The following is a 25,405-nucleotide window of genomic DNA, read 5'->3' on the forward strand; positions in this document are numbered from 1 at the left end:
AGAGAGAGAGAGAGAGAGAGAGAGAGAGAGAGAGAGAGAGAGAGAGAGTTCGAAATGTACTCGATTGAAACCATTTTGGGAATATTCATTAGTGGCTGAGGTACATGGAGAACGAGCCACGTGTCGTGAGGACAATGAAATGAAGAAGAAATGTCGGCGGGGGGGAAGGAGGGAGAGAGGGCAAGGTGCGCCCCTCTCTGTCTTTCTCGCCTCGAGCACTCGTTTTTGCATAGCAAGTTTGAGTTATTTCAACCTTGAACATCGCCTCATGGGAATATCGGATAAAAAATATCAACGAAGGATCCTTTACGCGTCGAATGGTGTTTATATCGCGACATTAATGGATATTATTATGTTTAATTGAAAATGCTAGACGCTATGTTGATTACTGCGGATAAGGGAGGACTGAAAGTCATCCTGTGATTGTGCAATCAATTGATGATAGTTTAAGAGTTAATGAGTCCAAAGAATTTGTTGTCAAGTGGGAAAAATGTTAACGTTATTTAGGATTTCCCTGGGGCGCGAATTTTGAGTGAATTGAGTGGTTGTGGATTCAATTGGGATTTATGAAATTCAGTTCAGCGTAATCAGTGGTAATAGACAACTGGCGAGTTATGTAATTGAAGGACCGCTTGAATGGCCAGTTTGCGAATAGAACGTGAGTTAGCGCTGCCGGCGTCGAAAATCGTTCGATTTAAATTTGAATTTTTTCATTCTGTGACGTGGCGAAGGGCGACTTGATTAGGGGAGGACGAAAATTCACGTCACAACTTCATTAGTATTATCGGTAGCCACTAATGAGGAGTGTAATTAGGAATTTTAATTAATGGAAAATTGTTGTAATTTCAAGGTTTGACTGAGTGGAAATGGCGGAGCTGAAGCAGTTCAAGAGGTCTGAAATTAAGGAAACCGAGTCAAAGAAAACGAGATTCATAATTCATGATAAAGTTTACGATGTCACACTATTTTTGAATGAACATCCTGGTGGTGAGGAGGTGTTGCTCGATCACCATGGAAAGGATGCATCCGAGGATTTCGATGACGTTGGACATTCCACTGACGCTATGGAGATAATGAAGAAGTATTTAGTCGGGGAAATAGTCGCGGAGGAGAGGACAAATAGTGTACCGAAACAGGGATGGGTCGCTGGCCAAGCGAAAAAAGATGAGGCAAATTCATCCGACAATTTTTACCTCTATGTCGTGGGAATCATAGCACTTATTATCGGTTTCTGGTGGCTACAGAGTGCGTAATTTATTCCGGTGATTAAAGAGGAAAGATTCCAACTCTCAAGTCTCACATTCCTGTATTCAACAGCTAGAATTAACAAATTTATGAATTGAATTTGCAGATTAATTTTCTTCAGCAGGTTCGTACTGATGAATTTTTTTACATTATAATTTGATGGAAAGAACGAATAAATCTCATTAGAAATTTATATGAGACATTTTTCTTTATCATTGTTAACTCTTTCTTCGAACGTAGAAAGGACGACTTATTATCGGTTTATGGTCTCACATTCCTGTATTCAACAGCTAGAATTAATAAATTTATGAATTGAATTTGCAGATAAATTTCTTCAGTAGTTTCTTACTGATGATTTTTTTTAACGTTATAATTTAATGGAGAGAACGAATAAATATCATTACAAATTTACACAAGATATTTTTCTTTATCATTGTTGTAGCATCTTGGATGTATGAAGACAAGTGTTTTTGTGGTCGACGTGGAAAAAAGAGAATAACACGTTTTTAAAAGGTCGAGTGGACTAGCACTCTGTTCTTGGTAATTGAACCCTGGGTTTGCATTAATTGTGGCATGAACCCACTCGAGGGATGACGATTTGCCGCGGGCAATTGGAGCGAAAGAATTTAACAACGTGCCATGGTTATTTCATGTAGAATGAAACCTCGAAATCATGAGTTGAGATAATGTTGAAAAATAATGATAACACGAATAGTATTCTATAACTCTGATTTAAAAGGAATAGTAAGAATACAGAAATGTAGAAGCTGGAGTGGGCTAAATCGAACTATTTTTCATCAGTCATATCTTATTTCAAAGTTTAAGAAATTACCTCGAAAATAAAAAAATTGGGAAATTTCACTGTGAGGTTCTCGAGTTATAGAAGAATACTAGAAAAATTAATTAAAATATTCTACGGTAAATTTAATTCAGACGAATTACTTTGAATAACGTTGAACCATAGAATTAATAAAAAGCTTACATTGCAGCACTCGATGAACTCCACTCAAATAATTCGCAAAATCTTCACAAAGTTATGGGGTAAATAATGACTGTTCAATGAACTGATGTAACGATACATTGTGAAATGATCAACTGAAATCCAGGGGTTGAGAGGCGAAATGAACTGATCGGACGGACGGTCGAAAATCAACTGATGCCAGTAGGCTCAAAAAACCTACAAGAAACCAATTCCATATATACTCACTCCGGTACCTAAGACCCTTCTTCCCTCATTTCCGGTCATATGGAGGGGGTAAGAGTGAAGGCGAATTTTCACTAACGTACGGCAGGACGCGCTAAATTCATTTTTTTCTTTTCGTTTCTCATACGGGATTGAGGATGTTCATCAAAAATCGAAGGAATTCGAAAAAAAATTGATTTTTTTTCAACTGATGAACAGTTTTCCTTTATACCGATAACAATTTCAATTCATTAACCGGAATTGACTATTCAGAAGTCAAATAGTTTTAAATATCTGAATTATTTACCTCGATACCCCGGATTATCTTTTAACCATTAGATTCAGAATATTTTTTCGACATTGCCCTCAATTTTTGTTTCCATTTTTAGGGTTTCCAGTAGTTGAATTATCAATTTGAAAATAAATCCCATGAGAACCCATGTATAAAAAAATTGTTGATTTAATTTTGTGAAAGCTGCTGCCACAAATTCTTCATAATTATCAGAAATGTTACTATCTCATGATAAATATCCTTAAACCCCTCCATCTACATTCTTTTTATTTCTACAACAAATTCCATCGACTAAATAGTGATAATTTCATGAAGTCGTGGATACCGTTCACTAATTATTTTCCAAATATTAAGAGTATTTCTTTATTTCATCCAGGACTTATGAAATATTCACTTGAAGAAAATTTAAAGGCAAGCAGAAAGCTGAAAAGGCATCGAGGATCACTGTAAAAAGAAATATCCCATAGAGAAAAATCATGAGAAAGAAGGGCCGTGTAGATGTCTGGTACACCTGGCGTGGCAGCTGTTTATGCCGGGCGTCCGTTACCTGAAGCAGCACCTGTTTGGTTTGCGTGATGCCCAGGCCAAACCCCCATAGCAACACATGTCGCCAAAGAGGAACTCACCAAGGAAATGAGACAGACGAAAATTCAGAGAGGGAGGGAAATGTGGCTTTCCTTCTGACAATTCCCAATGAATTTTCCCCTCCTCAGAAGAATCTCGGAAATTCGTTGGACTATTTTGTCGTCATTCCTCCATCAGAATCGATAATCTCAACGTCAAAATTATCTGCAACTATTGACCCAGTATCGCACATTCTCGTGAAATTGTACATAGCAACACCTTCATTTATCCGTTGTCAATTCTATTAATGGATCTAGCCCATTCACCTCCACCTCACGAGTGTGGTTTCATTTTCAAACATATGGGGGTAATAAATACACTATTATTAATTTGCGTGTACCAGAGGTAATTGAGGATGTCATATGGAGCAATTTGTGAAAGGCAGAAACACCATGTGCCTCGGTTTCATACTCTGTCGAAATCGAGAGTACAATGGAAAAAAAAAAACGCGAAATAAAGGAAATGAACGTTACGTGTTTTCTCATGACATTGAGAATCGATGGTATTGACAGATGGAAATTACGGTTCAATGAACAGGAAGTTACGCCACTGATATTGAAGTTTTGCGTACTCAAACTTTTTCCCTTTTGTTCTTTCGAGACAGGAAGTTCTGAACTAAATTCTCCCTCGCATTCGTAAATTTATGATGAATTTCTGGTTGTAATTGTGAATAAATGAGTCACCTGCAGTTATTGGGATAGACTGATTGTACAGTAAACGTTGCAATATCAGTGGGTGATGCCTTTAATCGTCATTCAGTGTGTTGATTTATGCCAGGAATTTTTGATTATACTGAGAAATGGAATCAGGTTGTGCAGGAGAGGATGCATAGCACAAGAGTGCCGTGAGTGGAATCAATAAAGTCACCCCGTGACACGACCTCGAATCGAAATAAAGCGGTTTGTCGGGGACGTCGGTGAGTGGTGGTGCCACGTCTTTTTTGGGTTCATACACCAAACGAGGTCTGTGACGTGTCGACTCAGCTCATCTGTCTACTCGTTTTGGGTCTCAATATTACGTTTTCACGATTCGATTGTTGATGGATTGAGAAAATTTGAGAATTATGTCGATGTGATGGGGATAAATTCATTAGAATGCTTGATGGTGACGCTAATGGACTCTGAGTATTGGTTCTTCAAAGCATAAAATTTTCGTCTCAAAAGGAGAATGTAAAATTTTCTAGAATTTTACATTTTAATGTAGAGAAAGGGCAATGATCAAATGACACGACTTGGGCGAGTCACATCCCATTTCGAAGCTTGAAAAATTATCTTGAAAATAGAAAAAAAAATTGGAAAATTTCACTGTGAGGTTCTCAAACTATTGACGATTGAACAAGAGTCTTAACTTTTACACTTGTTTAATCGTCTTACTAATGTCTTACTCATGTCTTCCCGACGATAAATCAATAGCGAAAATCCGACGATTATGTCGAAGTAACAGAGAAATGAATGCAAATATTCAGCAGTAAATTAAAATCTGACGGTAGTTTCAACCATAAAATATAAAATTTTCTAAAACTTTCATTTTTCGCAAAAGGAGCCGTATTTAATCGATATCTCCCGACCAAATGATCCGATTTAGCTGAATCACATCTCATTTCAAAGTTTGAAAAATAGCCTCGAAAATGAAAATAAAAGAGTGAAATTTCACTCTGCCGTTCTCGAGTTATTGCCAATCAAAGAAGAGTCCCAACAAAAGTCTCTCTAATTTGTGTCTCACAATGACGTCTTCTCAATGATAAATGAACAAGAACACGAGACTTACCTCGCGAAGCTCCTTGATCTTAAGTCCTCCTTTCCCAATGACGCATCCAGCCTGGCTCTGATGCACCAGCATACGAACATCAATCTCGTCATTGCCATGCTTCGATCCATTCTGTGAATAAATCAATAATAATTAAACCGCATTCTCATCGTATGACACAGCGCAAAAATTCTATTGTCCTCACCTCTTCAAGATTCGGTACAACCTTGTTAACCACCTGCAGAACAGTATCCAAATCTGAGCTGATTGTCAGGACCCTATAATCAAAAAAACTCGACGATTGGTAATAGTTACATTATAAAATTCAATAAATTTCAGTTAAAATGATATTCGAATAATCCTCGTGACTGACATCTCTTGATATATTTTCCCAACATAAGCCTTGAATGCACACAAATATATTAACTGTATTTCACGTAAACATTCGTGATATTAAATTCGTAACGTTAAAATATTAAACACTAAGCTAACTAGCCTTTGCTGTCAGGTAACATAATAAAGGATTGCAATTATCATTTGGTCATTTTGCATGAGTATCCTCTGATGAACCAGTCACGTCCTCGATAGGAGCGTAGGGGCCAGTGGGGCAAAATGGAGACTTGGTACTTTTTTTTAAAATCTCAATAACGCACTGAAGTTATATTTTTAAAGACAATCATTTCCTTTTCGTGATGAGTCTAAACTGAACTCGATGGATCAATCTATTTATAAGTTATTCAGATTGAGAGAAAAGTAGTGTCCATTTTGCCCCACCCTCCCCTATTCAGTCACTCATTATGTGCCGGTGGTGATGGGCAAGTGTTGATAATTGTTCGTAACATTTAATTATTCAGTTTTCTTTCTGAATTACCGAACTACTCATGGGATCTATCACCATTTCTCCTATTTCTATAGACTATTGACAAACAATTGCGGCTGTTTACAACTCATTTGAAGTGAAATTCGTGGAGATAGTGCTTTGGGCTGGTTCGTTGAGTGATGTTTCAAAATTAGAAACGAGGGCGGGCGTTGCTCGTAGATTATTGAGGAGAGATGCGGTTAGCATAACCAGTGATAGTCAATTGTATTTTCTTCGTGGTCCTTTCGTCAATGGTGAAATAATGGCTTTAATTCCTGGGAATTATTAACTTAAGCTACAGGAGGAATAATTCATTATGTGGTATTGAAAAGAAACTCCGTTTCAAAATAATTGTCTGGGATTGGTGGACGATGGAGGGAGACAAGATTTTTTATTTCTTCTCGGGACTTTTTGGTGAATATCTTATAATTATGCACTGAATCTGTAAAAAATTGGTCACCGATTCTTAATTTCGTAAACTCTTTGGCCAGGGTTAAACATGAAAAATAAACGATTAGAGGAAAGAAAGTTGTAGTGAATAGAGAAGAATATATCTAAAAATGAATGAAGACATGAAATTTTTTTTAGAAAAGTCTAGCGAATTCGCTGGAAAATTCTATTAGTTTTTGGCCGATTCGCAGCTTTTACTGTTTTTTAAAATAGAAAATATCTTAGAAAAATGGCATTTCATTGATTTTTTCTATAGAATATTTCACATTGAAGACAAATGCGCAGAAGAGCTGCGCAATTTTTCAATAGCGTCGTCCAAAAACGAATAAATTCCCTCGATTTTTCTGTAAAATTATTTCGTATGTGGAGACACACAAGGGGTAGGGTAGGTGTAATCCTCCCAGAACTGGACAAAATATTTTTCACCGATAATTGGAGATAAGTGCAATTACCAGATTTATCAGGATCTAATGCAAGGGCCAATTCAATATTTCGATAAATATCCGACTTGATGATAAAAAAGTATCTCTGATGAATAAAGAAATAATTGATTATTAAGTATACCATCGAGCATGAGAGTTAATTACAATTGGTGAGGTGAATTAATCCGCATGATAGTGAACGGATGAGAGATCAATTGATGATTAAACTTGTGATTTTAACAAGAATAAATGATAACAACACCAATGACGAATACCGATGACAAGAGATTTAAAAAATATGACAGTAACAGTAGTAATAAAAATAATAATCGATGGTTTGAATAATGCTGAGTGAAGACAGTAAAATAATTAGTTTGAAAATCTTTTAAAAAATAAAATCCTGCGTTGTTTGTAATATTTTTCTTTTTTCTTGTAATTAGAGACAAAGAAGAGTATTAAGACATTAAGTAGTGGTGTTTGGCATTACCGTTCGGGTCCGGGGCAATCGGGTACAATGATTGAGGCTTTGTACTGTTGGGCCGTGGTAGTTGGTGGTGATTCATTGGTGGTTGGTTGGTTGATGTCGATTGTTGGTTCGGGGTGATTGGTGGTCCACACAATAGCCGGATTGCGCGTCGGGTTCCATCGTTCCGGGCAGGGCAACCGGCATTTGGCAACAACAGCCAGGATAACGCCGGGGCAACACCAATGGGGGCAACGCCGGGGTCGGGGCGGGGCCAGGGCACAAACCATCAACCAAGTTAGAACCTCATTTGCTTTCTTTTTTTATTTTTAATATTAAGTTGTCTATCACGTCCCCCCTTGATTCAGATTTACTATAATATGGGGTACGTTTACGTTCGCGAGGAAGATATCGTAGCTTTTTATGAGGGTATGGATATTATTTTATATTGCAGGGGCTCTCGATCTTACATTGTTGGAGAGACATTGAAATTTCGTGAATTTCAAGAACTGCAATTTTAGGAAATTGACGTTAAATTCGATTTAAGGGAAAAAATCATGAAATTTCAGTGAAATTATGCGATAAAAATTTTCAAGAATTCTAACGGAAATTACGAACAAAATTTTTCAACAGCGTTGTCGAACGTTTTGTGAAATTTATGAAATAAGAATGAGAACATTGTTGGAAAAAAATGAAATTTCATGAATTTTATATGACTTGGAATTTTCGAAAGAATGACATTGAGTTTGAATTTAAGGGGGAAAAATTATAAAATTTAAGATTTCAATGCAAACATGAATATTCAGTATGAAAGTACGATGAATTTTTCATTAATTGGAACTTTAAGCATATATTTACCTGAATTTTCCTGATTTCTAGTCATTTTCATGGAATAACTGAACTGAAATTGACAGTTTCCGTCGATTTTTTTTTTGAATTTCCGTAAAACTATATGATATAAATGTCCAAGAATTCTACCGGAAATTTCAGCTAAAAATTGTTGAAGAATTACCAAAGTATTTGGGCACGAGATAGTCCAATTCCTTGTTAAACGTTTTGTGAAGTTGAATTTATCGGATAAGTGCAAAATGAAGATGAAATTCATCACTGTTGTACTTTTCAAGGAAGATCGAGACGAGGTAATTTTCCCCCCCTAATTTCCATTTAATTGGTAATTTTTCCTTTTGAATGAAGAAAAATTCTTTGATTTTTCCAAATTCACGTCTTCACCTCGCCTAATTTAAGTATCATGGCAATTGGATTATTTTTAGGGCATGAAGGCGTCAAAACTGATCATTATTATTGATGAAATCATCTCTTGAAAAGGCAGAATGAATTCAAGAGGAATCAGAGCCTAATCTGAAGCTGAAAAATCTTTGAGGAAGATAACGTAGTTTTTACATGACGAGGGCATGGGCATCATTCATTTCCCAAATGTCTCGATCTTACTCTTACGATTGAAGAACCATCAAAGCAGTCATCATCATAAGACATTTTGATTAATGCAAAAGGAAGATCGAGACAATCTCATTTTTCCCCATTATCCACCGCCTGATTTCGATTTCAATTGAATGAGGAAAAATTCCTCGATAATTCGAAATTCATGTCTTGACGTCGCCTAATATAAGCTTAACGTGTGGATGGTTTTTCAGGGCTGCCAAGTGGTTAAAAACTGATTGATATAATTGACAATGAAATTATCTGTGGAAAAATGCGAAAAATCCAAGAGAAATGAGAGCCTGATAATCTGAAGCTGAAAATCTTCAACTCAAATGTCACAACCTAAAGTCTAGATATCTCACCTGACTGCGCAGTTTTGTGATGTTTTGGCCGCCTTTTCCAATGATTGAGCCGGCCACCTAAAAGAAAAATACGACAAGTGAAATTCAAAATAATAGAAAAATGAGTACAAAACAAGTGGGAAATTGCTCTTGTATTGCGTGAATTTGAAAATTTAAAAATTCGAAATTGTTAAAAAAGATTCTATTCCATCCATGCATTAGTCCATATAACCCAAAAAATCCAAAATTTAAATTACAACGATTATAAAACTTCCATTCGGAAGCAAAAATTTGAGAAATGAATTAATCGCAATGGAGATTCTATCGCAAGCAACAAAATGAGTGGAGAAGAAAATGGATGTTCTTCGTGGTTCATTGACGACTCAATTCACCGTGTCGTGAGAGTGAAATTGAATGCATACGCATAACTGAAGCGTCCGGTGGTGATTCAATCTATTCTGCTTAATTTAAAAAAAAAAGCTACTCAGGGATACTCAATTAGAAAACTAATTAGCCATATACATTAATTAAGTACCGTCCCATCGTCTCATTATCACGAACTAGTCCCCGATAATGAATTCCTCAAAATGCAAATAGTAATGCCAAGAGTATTACACAAAAGCCACTCCTTCTGGGACAGGTTATCCTCGAAGATTATGCAAAAGGTATTATGCCGAGAGTTTAAAGGGCCCACCCATCGTTTTATTTCTCTCACGAGTGAGATGCGAAGAGGTGTTGGACTCCTTAACTAGCAACAAGCCTCACGAATTATTGCACCATAAAACATGTTGTTGTTATAATCCACGACTACAATGATAGTCTTACAAGATGCATTGGAATGTCGGTGCACAGAGGCGTCTCGCATTTTTTGTTTTCATTATAACCAATTTTTGTGAAACTGGCACAAGCGAAAGATTCGATTTAGGTCAATCAAGTTGCTATATTCAGTCGACTTAGCTTTTAGCTAAGTTTTTGCGGAATATCTCCGGATCTAACGAAATAGCGAAAATTTAGTAATGACCTTTTTTATAGAGCAAATTGAGGGCTACAATAAAGGTTATGAGAAAAATTTTGCCACCTGCCTTAGATTTCGAGATATTCGTTGAAAACTGACCAATAGTCAAAAACGACTTGAACAATAATTAGTGTACAGGCATTTTCAAGTGACGTGCCCTTGAAAAGTTTGCTTCTATAATTATGTGACCCACTTTAAACACTAGCGCCTTTAAAATGTCTTAATTGAAGACATTAGGCACAAAAATGTATCTCATCGGCTAAAATCGTCATGACTGAAATCTCGAAAGGTCTTAAATAAACCGTTTTTCCATAGGCACAACATGTTTTAATTTGAGACACTAAAAATACCATAAATTTCAGGACACAAACGTTTTAAAAAAGGGGACAAAAGTGCCTTAATTTCGTAGCTTCGTACGATTCAATTTTGTTATTGGATCTTGGGGAACTCTGATTGCGTGTTGTATGTAAACAAGTTATGCTTGTGGATATGTATCGCGATCATTTCTCGCGGCGACGTGGGTAATCTAGGGGATTGTCCTTGACGAGGGGACATTCGTTGTGGTAAAAGTGAATCAGAGCGAGTCCTAGATGCCCAACGATATCTACATCGTGGGATTTTCATACATCATTTTGCAAGACTAATTTTTTTACTGATTGTTTTTGCTAATACGTAATGAGAGTAGCTGTTGCGATAAATGACACGAGGCAATGGCTTGTGATCCAATTGGACGATCAATCAAGTCTTATCACGTGTGGGCACTAGATGCATCAGTGTTACCTTGCTCGGTATGAGAAGCCGTAGTTCGTCGTCGCCTTGGCGATAACGCTTATGAGGATTTGTTGGGCCTCCACCGCCTGCCATGGGGCCGGCCTCTGCCTCTCTCTTCATGATGTCTGTAATAGAAATGTTAAACGCTTTAATAAAATCTCACACGTACATCTTTACATTCTCCATTAGCAGGAGTCAATTTCAAATCAAAGGTGAATTAATGTTGAGTTTGTTGTCGCAATGTCAGTGGACAATGTACATCTGGTGACTGGATATTGTGTAATTTGCACTTTTATTAGTCATCTCAATGGCCATTTACCATTCACTGGAGGGAGACAGATTGTGCATTACATCAATCTGCGTTTCTCACGTTACAATTCCTCGGAAAATTATCGATAAATTATCAACGGATTTGCGTTAATGGGGAGATAACATTCAGGGGAGTTTATTCACTGGGATTTTCATGGGTTTCTTGGTCTTATTTATTGGCCATAATGGCATTCATTTTTTGTACTGCCTGCATAGCAGAAGAATTACCCGGCCTGATGGATCAAAGCTAATTGGGTCGCCCGGAGTACCCTCGACTCATCATTTGTATAGTATATAGCCACTCGTGCCCTGCGCCATTAGAACCAATCATGTTTTTTTTCAGTCTCGGTTCTTCATTTATTGGATTTTTCAGGCGTTCTGTCAGCCTCTGGAATCGTGAAAATTGTGGATTTCCGTATAAGAGAGCCCTAGTTTTACTCATTCTGGTTTCTCAGGTATTTCATTCTTTCGTGGAAGACGACCGGTTAAGGAGATATGAAACTTAGCATTGGTGTGGATAAATTGTTCAGATAGGATTGAAATACATTCACGAGTTTGGAAGTGGATTTTGATTGCGAAGTCGGTGGGAAAATGGTTGACACGTTCTTGCAATTTTTAGTGTGTGTTGAAAAATTTTTGCAAAACACGTTTTCTTGACTGAAGCAATTGGGTGATTCTCAGGCTAAAATAAGTAATCTGCAAATTATGTTGCCCATGCAAAATGTGTGAATTTCTTTTTTAATCTAACATTGAAAAAGAATGATGAAATATCAGATTTTGACGATTTAATTGAAATTTTAATTATAAATAAATATTCAGAATTAAAGTGAACTCCATTTTACAATTCTTATTTCGTCTTTTCAATTTAATTTTTTTTTCATTCAATTGCGATTTTTCAAAGACAAATTTTATTAAAAATTATTGAAATTTATTTTTGTTCATTGCATGATGGCATAAAGGCCTATTGAACGTAAATTAATGACGAGAGTATCTGACTCACTTTAAATTAGTCATATTTTCATCCCATGAGAAAACCGATGCGAGGATAATACAGCAAAAGCTGAAATTACGTATCAGGTAAATTTCTATCCCCCCATATACTAAATTCTGGCACTGACAGAACTAATTACTCGAGACTGAATAGGTCATTCACCGTGTTCATGAAATATATCGGATGATACATTCGTTGGAAGTTCTGATAATACACATGAAACGGAGAAAATGCGACTGCTGGAATGAGCAGCTCAATTAAATCTAATTGACGATGTACGAATGGTCTGGAATAATGGGGAAAAGGAATCATGTTAAAAGTGTTCGAGATGCTCGAGGACATTTTCTTCTGAATAATTTCACGCAGAAATTATCTAGTGAGTAAATGGATGGTTTTCAATTGAGCTATTGAGGCTTTGGGATGAATGAAGTGAATGAATCATGTGCAAATTACACGACCGACTGTAAATCATCAATTCGTGTATATAAAGGCCCTCATTACAGTCGTTGTGATGCGCTAATTGAGTTATCGATAAATTGTGTAGGGATATCGGGTGATTATGGATTAAAATGGAGACGGATTAACCATTGACGACCAACGGGAATTCCTCTCATATAGCGGGAGAATTCCAATTCAATAATTTTAAAATTTCAACTAAAAAGATTAAAATAAAACTAACGGACTATTCGACTATTCGATTTTTTCAGATTTTAAAAATGTTGTCCAACGGTTCAATGACAAAATTCAAATTCAGACCTGCAAAGTTTAAATAATAAAATCATTGTAAAATGTCTGAAAATTTAGGGTCAAATGGGGCTCAAATGAAAGCTCCAATGTTCGACTAAAGAAGCATAAAAGCATTTAACTGGGAAAAAAATAGCCAAAATACTTGAATATCCTCAAAAAATATTTGTACACCCCTAAATTCGCCTAAATCGAGTCTTCCGCTGGCGAATCTTTCGCTCGTTTCAACTTCATGCTAAAAAGGGTATGTTTTCATAATTTCAAAGAACCTTCGTGACCGACAGAGCACGCTAAGCTTGTTGAAGGGGTGCGCATCGACGCCCCCGAGTGGGAAAGAGAGTACATATAGCAATTTAATGAAGTAAAGAGTGTAAAAAAAATTAAAAACGCAAAAAAAACTGAATTGAGAGGGAGAAAGAGTCGCCGGCAGGTCTGCACCGCGTCAGCGTGAGGCGCCGTTGGGTCGGACATGTCAGAGGGTGAGAGGGGGTGAAATATTATGGATACATGCAATAGCTACCACATACAGAAATAGGTATATAATAACGCGGATGTAGACTACACGTAAAAACCATTATTACGTCGAAAAAAGCAGGGAGGAAGTGATGGTGTATTAAACACGTTTATTTCGTCTGGCACTGCGAATGTAAAACATTATTTACTTGCACCGGAAATATTCGAGGATTATTCGAGTGAATATATAACTGGAAAAGCGGATTTTTCGAATTTTCAGGGGAATTGAATTATTTTTGGAACGGAATGAATCATTGACTGCATGAAACAGACCAGAAAATACTGAAAGAATTTATTTGGCACGTTGTAACCGCGCGGGGAGCATTCATTCATTGAATGCGGTCACATATATGGCAAGAGAGAGAAGAGGAGACAAACAATGTTTCGACAAAGTTGATTCACTATTCTCCGTGCACGTGGTTAAATGCCATGAGGGAAAACTTGGCTTCTGCAGAAACTCTGTGAATTCATTGGAATGTTATTTGTTGGAGAATTAATGGGACAATGATGTCGGGTTCAATAGATAAATGTTGGAATCGCGAAAAATACACGCTTCATTTCGAAAAGTTTTTTAATTATTCAAAAAGACGTGAATAGTGTTTAATTAAAAATTATGAGAAATAATTCCTCTAGAATCTTAATTTTAATTAGAAAAGTGCTGGATGTCTTCCTGGAATAACTACTCATGGGCATGGAATAATAATTGAATGGAATAAAGTTGCCAGAGGGAATAAAAAAACTGACAATGTTTGGCTTCATAAACTCCATGAGATCATTGGAATGTTATCAGCTTAAGAATTAATGGGACAATGATATCGAATTCAATAGATAAATGTTGGAATCCCAAAAGACAAGCTTCATTTTGGAAAGTTTTCAAATTATTCAAACGACGTGAATACAGTCTCTAATTAAAAATTATGAGAAATAATTCCTCTAGAATCTTAATTTTAATTAGAAAAGTGCTGGATATTTCCCGGAATAACTACACATGGGCATGAAATTACAATTAAATGAAATAAAGTTGCTAAAGGGAATAGAACACTGGAGCATCAAAAACTCGGGTGTGAATTCTGCACGACCAACAAACTTTCTAAACTGTGCCAAGAGTTAAATGTGGAATGAAGATAATCTCTAGTGAGAGCTCCAACTCCCGAAAACCGAAGAAAATATGTCTAATGAAGGAACGATAATCCATACAGAAACATGGACTTTATTAATTCATTGATTCCATTCACAAGTCATCATTCACAATCGAATGGCGATTACACCGGAAGTTTGAGACTCAATCTTGGGGAAATGAATATGTAGAGAGTAAACAGACGAAACCACAGAGAGGAAGTTGAACTCGCAAAACGATAGGGAAGCTAAATACTCTGGGGCTTTGTTACACGGGCACTGGACTAATAATTTCATTCATGAGTATGTTTTTTTCTCTCTAGCGAGGATTTGTCTTTAGGGAGCCAAGTGCGGATGTTTATGGACGTTAAAAAGATACTTCGCAACCGGAATATAACTCCAGACCGGTTTTATGCCATAACTGTGTCAATTTACCGCGAAGAGACGCAGCGAGAATTATAAAAAAATCGAGAGCTAGTGTTATTTTTCATAATTCTATAGGTATCATCATTGGAATGCCGATGAATTATCAATCGAAAAATATGAATCTGAAACTGACGAGAGAATCGCAAGCGGAAGATTTCATTCAGAGAAATGTGGGCAAAAATATTTTCAAGTCATTGCTCAATTAAAAAAAATTAAAAATATATTTTGTATCTCAGGGAATGATAAAATGCTTTCAAATAAACTAAAATGAGCCTGAAATTTTTCCGCCGGTTTCAGTTTCATTAGAAAAATTCAATTGGCGAAAAAACAATTGCAAAAGAAAAATGCGCGTCGCATAGTATTCCGCCTAGCAGAGAATTGGCTTCCCAATCTCATTTTCACACCGTTTTACCGTTATTGCAAGTGATCGTAAACTCAACCAGATGTACGAATGCAGGTTCTCACCTATGCGCCCACTCAATTACCCACGAAATAAAAAAATTACACAATTGTAAAAACCATCGCACGTGGTTAATCACGAGTGAAAAATAAAGTACATGCAATGGCGCAGGAAGGAGTGCGGTAGGTCACTACTATACATATCACAAACGTTAATAACGCACAAGTAAGATCCCCGGTCTCTCGTTACCCCGAAACACTTCCCCAGCATCAATATATTACCAACTCCCCATCGTTTAATTTTCCAACCGAAAGAGTAAAATATCTCATATTCAAATAAACAACTCACATTATCCTCTGCCTCGCCTCGACAATTATCCAAAAAATACTAGCGATCAATGCGCAAAAATGTTGTAAAAATCGGAGGGGAAAAAAAAATGTGCTACACACGCGATGTAAAATAGCACCTGCAGGAGAACTGAACTTGACTCGAGTCGCGGTCGCTGTACGCCACGACGTAGTCACTTTGCCAACAGAACAGAGCAGAACCTCGCCTTCATTCCAGTAAAAAGCGAAGGTATCCCATACATTGAAACTCGTGTGCACGTACACGCATTCTACTGTTCCCTCCTCCCACCATCTTTTTCCACAAACTATCGTGAAACGCTCTTGCGTAGAAGGGGCAATGAGATATCTACAAGTTGAAATGTTGGAGATGTAGAGAGAGGGGAAATGTATATTACAACCAGAGGTGAATCCAAGCGTGCACGCACGTTCCCTCTGTTTGCAAATCGCCGAGCGAATGAATTCGCCGATGCTTTCTTTCATATTTGCTCTGTCTCTCGTGTTTTCATACCATTTTAACCCACACCGGTATTTATTCTCATCCTCTAATGTGTTTATTCTTCCATTCCTATCATAATATGAGAGACTATTTACCTCGAGTCGACTTCTCCTGGATTTTACTAGCGAGAAAATGCTGGAGATCCCGGATTCAGGCACTAGTACTTCACGAAAAATTAAAAATATTGAATGTTCAATTATCACAGTGGTTATTTTATTGGCTTATTTTATCGGTTATTCTCACAGAAATGCATAACGTGCGTGACATACGCGAATTTTTGTACGTCTCGTGCCAACGAGCATATTGATCAGCTGATGGTCGGGTGGATACTGAACCGCTTCGTGGAATTTCACCCCCTATTGTTGCGTCAACGCGCCTGCGCACAGACGCCACTCGACATTTTCAACACGACCCCATTTATTTCACCCTTTTCAACTTCAACCTTCTTTCCATTTCATTTCTTGCACGCGGTTTTCCTTTTTTTTTTTTTATTCTTTTGGTTTGTTGTGTCTCTCGGGAGATGCGAGAGGGTATTACATATTATGGGAAGGGAGCGTTTTGATGTATTTTCAGGGGTTACTCTCGTGATATTTGATGAAGGTATTTCCTGGGGAAGGATTCATTTCATCGTTACTATCCGTTTCATGTCACGAATGACAGTATTGAGTGGAGAACTTTGTTATGCAGGAGTTGAGGGTTCGTAGTGGTGGAAAATAAATTGGAAATTTCAAGGATAATTAAAAACATTGATTGAATTTAATATTTTAGTGGAAATTCCATGACACTCAAAATTCTTGAAGACGAGAATTCCCAAATTATGCGGCATTTCTAATTCATTGATAATTTGCGAAAATATTCACCTGAATTTTTATGATTTATATAAATTTTTATGGAATAATTAGACTAATTTCTGCAGTTTCCAGCGAAATTACTGGAAATTTCAGTGGAACGAAAAGATTTTAAAAAATCCAAGAACGGTACTGGGAATTTCAGCTAAAAATATTAAATAATGTAGTCTTTTAATGCCAGCGACACGAGGGTCTCGGGATTGACGTAGTTGCTTTCAATTTTCGACAGTTAAAAATCTTCGGCTCACAAAAAAGCCAATAGAATTACCATCAGAAAAGAATAAATGACTCTTAGAACAAGAAAACGTGAAACGTAACATGCAGACTAATATGAATATTAATAATTTTGTCGTCAATACACAATAAAAATAATCCTCAAAGAAAAATTCCCAATTAACGTGATTGACGAAGGGAAATATTCATTATGCAGGGAGCAGATGGTATGCACCTTTTTACTACTGAAAATTTTACGATCCTGTCATTATAACTTTTCAACGAAACTCATTAGTTTCAATTATCCCCCGGTACTGCATAGTAAATTTCTAACAGTCTATGATTTTCATTTAAAGTTCAGGTGGAAGACTAATCACTGACAGCAGCCTAGCATCCAGTATTATTTCCTCGGGCATTCGTGAAAAAGAAAAGAGAATTGTGAATGCAGGGGAAACAAAACTGACACACAACTGTAAATAAATCGCGAGGAATATCGAGACATCACGGGGTAACAATACCTCGCCTCGATCGTTAATCTTACGAGGATTCACACAAGTGAGAGGTATCTATTCGTGCTCTATAAATACATATACCCGATGCATACACGGCTGGATGCATGACGGGAATTCCGTGTGAATGGAAGCATATCCTATCTTTCATCTACGAGGAAGAGGAATACAAGAAAAAAGTGGTGATGTGGAAATTAAGTTGGAATTTATGCACATAAACTTACCGATTTTAGATGAAAGTTCTGTCACAATCTCCTCACACAGCTCGTCTCGTTCGGCAATCTTCTCAGCTGCAGATCTCCAGTTGTTGAGAATTACTGGTGATAGTCAGCCTGTCAGCCTGTGGGCAAACGATAAAATCATATCTATTAGATAAATCACTTTCCCTGATGAGTATTTCTCAACGAAAATTTGCATTTCCGGATTGAATTTTATTCATGGCATCACTTGGAATTGAAAATATTTCTTTGGAATAATAGAGCCAATGTGAAACGAACAATGCACAAAGAATCTTCATTCCTTTCACTCGTCGAGTTCGTTTTTCTAGAGACAAAAGCAGAATACATTAGCCGGTCTGTGGCTACGCACTATAAAGATGACAGTTAAGCGGTAAACCCCGGGCGTTATTTTCTCATCTTTTTATCGCATTCGTTGGTTTTTTCAAATTGCGAGGTGAATACTAAAACCTAAAACCGAGTAGGGAATTGTGACGAACCTTCAACAACCGGACGCCTAGTTTCACTATCTCTCATACCTTTTGCCGTTAAAAAATTGCAGAAAGCGGTGCAAAATTGAAATGCTGAGTGTCAAGAAAGTATATTCTCTTACACGAAAATATTCCAAGGTATTATCGAAGATCACAAGAGTCAACTTCATCGATAAGCCGATATGCAAAGAGTAACGTAGACAGTTGCGAGGACTGTCATAAATTTATATGACGAAGACATCAAACGTATGGAGAAGTCACGGTGGTGATACGTTTGGTTGTTCCACTTGTTGTGATCTACGAACCGTGTATGATTCTCTATGGCCTCGAACTGGTGCTCTTATCCCTTGAATCGCCCAATCAAAATACAAGCAGGCTAAGGGTTTGTCCATTGGTGGAGTGTGGCCACCGCTATGTTTTTGATTGGCCGAAGCGTTGGGCATCACCCCTGGTTACCATTCGCATCAACAATCTACTCGATCGATATTATTGGAGTAAGTTCTACTTGCCCTTCCCTATCTACTATTGCACTGCTACCCTTACTATTAGTATATGCACCTGTAACAGCTTGTAGATGTTGGGGGGAATCGATGGGTATTGTTGCAATAGTCTGGTTGAAATTAAATTTTTTTAAAGGAAAAACCGAGCCGATTGATGACAAAATCATGAATTTTATTAATGGGATGCATTGATTCTTTGGAAGTCTAGGAGAATTTCTTAGGTTTGGCGATTGATTCATATGCGAAAGGTTCCGAGTTCGATGCATTGGAGATTTGACCAGTCGGCGAGGGTCAAGCCAATCTAAATTGTTGAATTTCCCAAGTCTCTCATATCATTAATCTGTAGATTCACTTGTGAAAGGTTCAGTGTTTGATTTTAAAAATGAAAGTCCTAACCATCCAATCAGGATCAATCCTCTGATTAATTTCTCATACGACGTTCACAAGAAAACAGTCAAACACTGGAGCTGTAAATGAAATCTAATCAATAAAAAAACCCGATGAATCTGCAAACTCGTCAATTTTTTTAAGGTGAAGATGTCTAGAATGACATGAAATGAAACTATCGGGAAAGGGATTGCAAGGGACGCTACGATGAATGGATGCAAGGAGCAGGGGGGTGAATGAACGAGAATCACAGGGGCCCACCAAGGTATGGTCTCCGGAGACGAACCGACGCGGGATGGTTCAAGGTAGATGGTGTGTGGCACGCGGTTTTTAAAATAAAAAAAAGAAAGAGAAAGGATAAAAGCCATGTACTCAGCAATGTCGTTTGGCTTGAGGTCCTTCTTCTTATTCTCCCCCAACCCATGCAATGGTGCTTATCCGTGAGAAGATTCCATTCGCTTTCTTTCAGCGTTTAGTTATACTCCGCCGTCTTTGCGGTTTATAGTTTTCTCTCGCTCATGGCAAACTCCCTTTTGCTGTTTCGGGCGGTGTATATTATGTACACGACAGAGGCCTATTGCAGCCCCCGCGGATATAAACGGGGCGCAACGTTGAATTTTTCATTGGAAAGAACCGGCTCACCGTCAGCATCATTCGCTATGGAGAAAATCTAAGGGACTAAGATGCACAATGGGATGGTAATAAATATATGAATATTTCCCGGCAATAGAATATGGAATTCTGCCATGAGGCATCTAGGGCTGTACAAATATTTTAAAGTCATGTGCAGACTCTTTCACATTTTGAGAGAGTTTGCTCGCACGATTGTTTGACCCAAGAGCCCCCAAAAATCCCCTGAGTTGAATTATCATCGTCACAATTATGCGGATGAATTTTCATTTGCGCTGTGAAGTTACCAGGAAACATCTTGCCACCGCCTTCACCGCGGAATCGATCGTCGAGGGGTACATATTCGTCGCTGGAAATCGTGGGGGGATCCATCAATCTTTTAACATTCGACTATCGATCGATCAGCTCGGGGCTTTTCCTACATAATTAATGTACCCACTGAGTGGACAGAGGTTCTATACACCACCTATGTAAGTTGAAAGGTGAAGCGATACCCGCACTTTCTAGTCTCCACGGAAAAATTTTAAATAAAGAAATATCGAGAATGCGTGGAAAACAAAGGGTGGTGATAAAAAAAAATGTGAATGCATCTGTGAAAGTGAGGATTGACAAGGGACAAGTGGAGACGAGTGATGGCCAATGCAATGGAAAGAGAAAAAGAACAAAGCCCTTGTCCAATGCCCTGAAACTCCAGCGGGAGTGCTATACCCATGCCAGTCGTGTGAGTGAGGGTTGGCAGAAAGAAAGAAAAAAAAAAAAAAGAGAAAACTTTCAGTGGGAGTTGAATCGTGGGGTTTTCCCTCTGTAATTACGTGTGACCCGCGTGATGTCGAAGAAGAAGGACACGAATTGCAGTGAAGAGAAGTCGGGGGGGGGGGAGGTTGCGAGGTAGGTTAACTGAGGGAATATGTAAGACCTGAAAGAGGGTATACACCGAGGGGTGGTGCATAGTCCGCGGGAAGAATGGCAAACTACTGTGGGGACGACGCATCTGTCCGAGCATATTTGATGACCACCTGAAGCAATCCCTCGACTACTTGTCAGGGAGTATCTGCTACATTTTTTTTTTTTTTTTTCAAATAATTTTCCCTCACTTTGCATATTAAATTTTATTTCTGAATTCAATTCCCTGGAATTATTTTATTCGGTTCTCGAATCCTCTTGTCATTTTCTTACTGTCGAAGGGAATAAAAATAGTGGGAAAAAATTGGGAGATAATTGTCGAGCGGTAAGAATTGGCGCCGCTAGTCTGCCCTGGGCCGCATTGTCTTCTAACTTATTCCACGTCGGGAAATTACCGACACACATAACAAGGCTCAAATAGGCCCAACCCGACCGAGTTTAGAAACAAATGTCTAGTGTTCTGACTGAGGAGTGGCTTTAAAATTAATTGCGTTCACATTTCGACGGGTCTCAATCGATATTGCACTCCGGTGTTTTCGACGACATGCGTCATACCTTTCGTCGAATTAAAATGAATAATCATGAATGGCCTTGGAACGAAGAATGAAAAAGTCGCTTTACGATGAGTTTCGATTGTTTGTAATGACTGAAGTTTCGTTGTAAACTTCGTTCGATATATGAGTAAAAAGGGGGGTAGACAGTTGGAGGGCCATGTTCTCCTGGGAGACCTCTAGCTGTCGCCAATGCGACACTACTCCTCCAACATTTGACGCTGTCTTGGGCTCGCTCGGCACGCCATTCTCAATAATTCAGGGTAAAACGGATCTATCTTCCACCGTCTGTGGCGCACCGAGAAGGGTCTCATTATATTTCCCTTGCAAGAGGGAAATGTGAAGACTGGAGAGAAAGGGACTCTGGGAAACTTCCATACAGTTTACAATAATAACAGTAATGGACAGCTATCTCACCCCCTAATATCCCACCGATATCAAAAATCCCCCTTCGCTCAAACCCTCGACTCGAAACATATGTACATCAACCTTCAGCATTGCTCATTTTCTTTGTTTCCAACATTTTCATATTTTCTCCTAGTATTTTTTTTCCTTCTGCTGTCTATTTTTAACTCAGGTGTCGATGACCCAACGGATTCTTTCTTTTCTGGCCAGAAAAACCGCGGTGGAAAGAACAGGAAGGCATTTGTACTCAGCATTGGAGAGTCGTTCCCATATCGGAATGGGAAAAGAGTGAAATGAATCGGAGAAAAATCATTACTCCGAGTGCAATGACTCTTCTACCATTGTAACATTGATCGATATTTTTTTACGAGCATTACCCCCATTAATCTGGGAGGTACATGGACGCTCGTAAAGATCTCCAAGAAAATTTCATAATCAACGGGATTAATCACCAAAATGTTCGGATTTAACGAGAGCAACACGAGACTTCAATTAATTAAACGATACAATTATCATTTTACACAGCATTTGCTATTGTTAGCGGGAGGTGAGGTAAAAGGGATCTCGTTAAATCGTCTCCTGACCAACTGATCAATTGGGACAAATCAGGTTTCATTTTAAAATCTGAAAAAAAATCATTGAATTTTATTCTGCAGAACGGTTTCTTTTTCCCTCTCTCCCCGCTCAGAAAATCTATTTAATCCGACTCTATAAATCCGTCGCGCAGTAAATTCTTCTCTACCAGCGATTCAACGCAATAAAATACTAATTCTTACCTAGTGAAAACAAAGAGCAATGCGGTTACACACCTATTGGCTCGCAGCAGCACGAGCTACAGTAACTAGTATACGCAACTCGTAGATCAATTTTCAGGCAGGTGCACCTACGGTAAACAAGTATACGTATTCAACACGGTAAGTCACACAGTCTCATTCGTTCATCACGTGAGTACGTGTGTACAATACGACTGAGACTGCATGCCACGGGTTTACAGAAGGCAACTTGCCGGCTCGTGCGTCAAGGATTGTACGTGGATGAACGTAAATTATCGAAATTCCTGTTTAGGTAAAAAAAAAAAAAAAAAAAACGTTTGGCTGAATTGAAATACTGGCGATTGAAAAACAGAAGGATACTATAAGTGGCAACATTTCACGGAGGAATGGAGCAAATGAGAGCTGCACCAGCTGTTGCAACTTTACCTTGTGCAATAATGCATTAATGATTCTACAACGGGTGTAGCACGACCTTGGACGATCCTCAGGATCTATTTGATGTCTTTCACATTAATATATGCCCACTCGTATCGTACGGTGAAAAAACTATTTATGCGGTTGTCGGTGGGATCATAAATATTGCAATTGCTGTAATAATTGAGGCGGAGAGATTGAAAAATTGGAAGAGGAATTAGCAGAGGTGTTGATGCATTTGCCGAGGTGTCAGGTGGGCAAGAAGAGCTCGGTTTTGCTCACTGGTTGTTTCACAATTTTGTGATCGTGTGAGGGTCTCCAAGTGGGAGAAATTAAATTATTTATTTTTTTGTTTAAAAAACGGGGAGGTCTGCTTGTTTGAGATTCATCGACTGAAATTCATCTATTTCATGACAAAATTTATTTAATAATGATGACAGTCTGGTATTTTAGTATTCGCGAAATTCCAGGATTTTTAAAGAGAAATCTAGTCGAGAGTGCAACGACTTCAGTGAAAAGAGAGAAATTCGCCAGAATGTTGTAATTTTTACGCAATATATATTCGAATTTTTGACTGATATCATTTTGGAAATTTTTATTAAATTAAAGTTGCCCTAAAATTTCAAGAAATTTTCATTATAAAAAATTCAAAATTTTATGGAAAAATCTATGAAAACAGGAAATTTCAGTTCAAATGAAAATTCAAAAAAATAAAAATTCCCTCTGAAAAATTACAAATTCAATTGAATTTTCACTGAAATTTGAAATTTTATAACTTTTTTCATCTGGAATTGAATTTATTAGTTAATTCCTTTCTCCTGAAAGCTACTAGTTAACTGTCATTGAAATATCATTTTTTTGCCAAAATTTTTTGCAAAAAAATTACTAAAATTCCCGCGAAAGAGAAATTTTCAGCAGATTTTCCCCTCTTTATAAGAAATACTCCACATCTGTCCATTTGAATGTACGCAACGGAATACTTGAATAGGCGTGTGCATGTATATATGAAGTTTTAGCTACTCGAGAACAAAAGAAAAAAAGGAAACAGAACGCAAGCCGCGTGGGTACAATGCTTTTGCATTCGCACAAGTTCAAAGTTTTGTGATGGCAACCGCGTGACGGTCAGTTGTCGTGGCAACGCTTTGTTGTGCTGTCGCTACACGAAACCGTGGAATAACGCTGGAATCGGCATATGAAAAAGAGAGGTAAGAAAAAGATAACGGGAGGGGTAATAGCCAATGGAGTTGGCGAATAATCGAGCCAATTTTGGCCTTTGGAGCCTCGGCTGCGCATCGATAGGCTGTAATTATACAATTTGTCGAATTGGTAATAATTGTCATGGGAGAGGGCATTGGAGTTGGTCAACTACCAATAGATAATTCTTGCTATTGGCTGAAGAAATTGTTGACCGATTGGCAATAGTGAAAAGTGTACAAATCTACTGAGGGATCTGGAGGCCAGGGGATGGAGCTCACACCTCAATATAACTATTCAACACTTGTTGCTCCAATTACAGGACTTGCTGGGCTAGGGTTCGGCTTTCCATGCATTTTAGGAAAATAAATTGTGTAGATGGTGTAATTTTTTTGATCGCAGACAATCGGGAGGAGTTAAGTTCAATTGAATCCATCAGAAATTCAATCCTTTATTTTTAATCAATGATTCAACTACGATTTCGTTGTCTTCAATTTTTGAGGTAATTTGTCTAATAACAGACAATTTTAAAAAGTTGACCTCAATTAAATCGTTTTCACTACAAAATTCATGCTTTTGCCCCAATTTTCCTCAATTGTATGGAAGTTTTAATTTGTTTAGGCAGAAACAATTTGAAAATAAACAACTCAATTGATCTCATCCTCACTAATTTATGCATAAAATCATCTCCACATGCACAATTTTATTCTCTAATTGTCAGTAAATGATTCAATTTCAATTTCACGCCAATCGTCCTCAATTTTTCAGCGAAATTAATTTATCAAAATGGAATAATTTGTTCAATTAGAGAGAGTTTGAGGAAAATAAACGCAATTGCAGTCTAATGAATGCATGAAATGATCATCGAAACCAGAACTTCAATCTCGACTTTCCAATCAAAGCTTCACTTACAATCTCATGCGAATTTCTTTGAAAGTTCAAATTTCAGGATCCGGAGATATATAATCACTTTACGCAGGTATATACATCGTGTTTATTTTCGTCTGAGCACTTTCATTGGGTTCTGGCGATGGGAAAGGAGATTAATAAAATAGATTTTCCGGCCGGTGCTGTGCTCCGAATTTCATCAGACATCGAGGTTGATCGGAGAAACTTGAAAACAACTTTTTCGATAGATTCATGGGATTATGGAGGTAATTGAAGACGGAGACGTGTTAC

At 37.7% G+C, this 25,405-nt stretch overlaps 2 protein-coding genes across 8 annotated transcripts in view; one reads left to right on the forward strand and one right to left on the reverse strand.

The window, feature by feature from the left end:
- LOC107036801 (cytochrome b5) overlaps nt 1-1,656 on the forward strand; it is a 3,142-nt gene extending 1,486 nt beyond the window's left edge. Inside the window, exon 2 of the mRNA XM_015254991.2 lies at nt 851-1,656. Coding sequence (XP_015110477.1) covers nt 867-1,253 — 387 coding nt within the window. The 5' untranslated portion in view covers nt 851-866 and the 3' untranslated portion in view covers nt 1,254-1,656. The remainder of the gene's footprint in view (nt 1-850) is intronic.
- LOC107036799 (heterogeneous nuclear ribonucleoprotein K) overlaps nt 1-25,405 on the reverse strand; it is a 35,017-nt gene that overhangs the window by 7,424 nt on the left and 2,188 nt on the right. For 3 of the 7 annotated variants that reach the window (XM_015254988.2, XM_015254983.2, XM_015254989.2), the window contains exons 2-7: nt 17,988-18,103; nt 10,861-10,976; nt 9,087-9,143; nt 7,309-7,352; nt 5,296-5,368; nt 5,112-5,222 (exon numbers count right to left, since the gene is read on the reverse strand). In XM_015254988.2, the coding sequence (XP_015110474.1) occupies nt 5,112-5,222; nt 5,296-5,368; nt 7,309-7,352; nt 9,087-9,143; nt 10,861-10,971 (396 nt within the window). In that variant the 5' untranslated portion in view covers nt 10,972-10,976; nt 17,988-18,103. Of the gene's footprint in view, nt 1-5,111; nt 5,223-5,295; nt 5,369-7,308; nt 7,353-9,086; nt 9,144-10,860; nt 10,977-15,698; nt 15,865-16,288; nt 16,509-17,987; nt 18,104-18,591; nt 18,762-25,405 lie in introns of those variants that run through there. The other 4 variants (XM_015254984.1, XM_015254986.1, XM_015254985.1 and 1 more) reach the window with 4 other exon arrangements.

This window comes from Diachasma alloeum, unplaced genomic scaffold, assembly GCF_001412515.2.
Source record: "Diachasma alloeum isolate Michigan unplaced genomic scaffold, Dall2.0 Dall_scaffold_00211, whole genome shotgun sequence".
Taxonomy (NCBI): Eukaryota; Metazoa; Arthropoda; class Insecta; order Hymenoptera; family Braconidae; genus Diachasma; species Diachasma alloeum.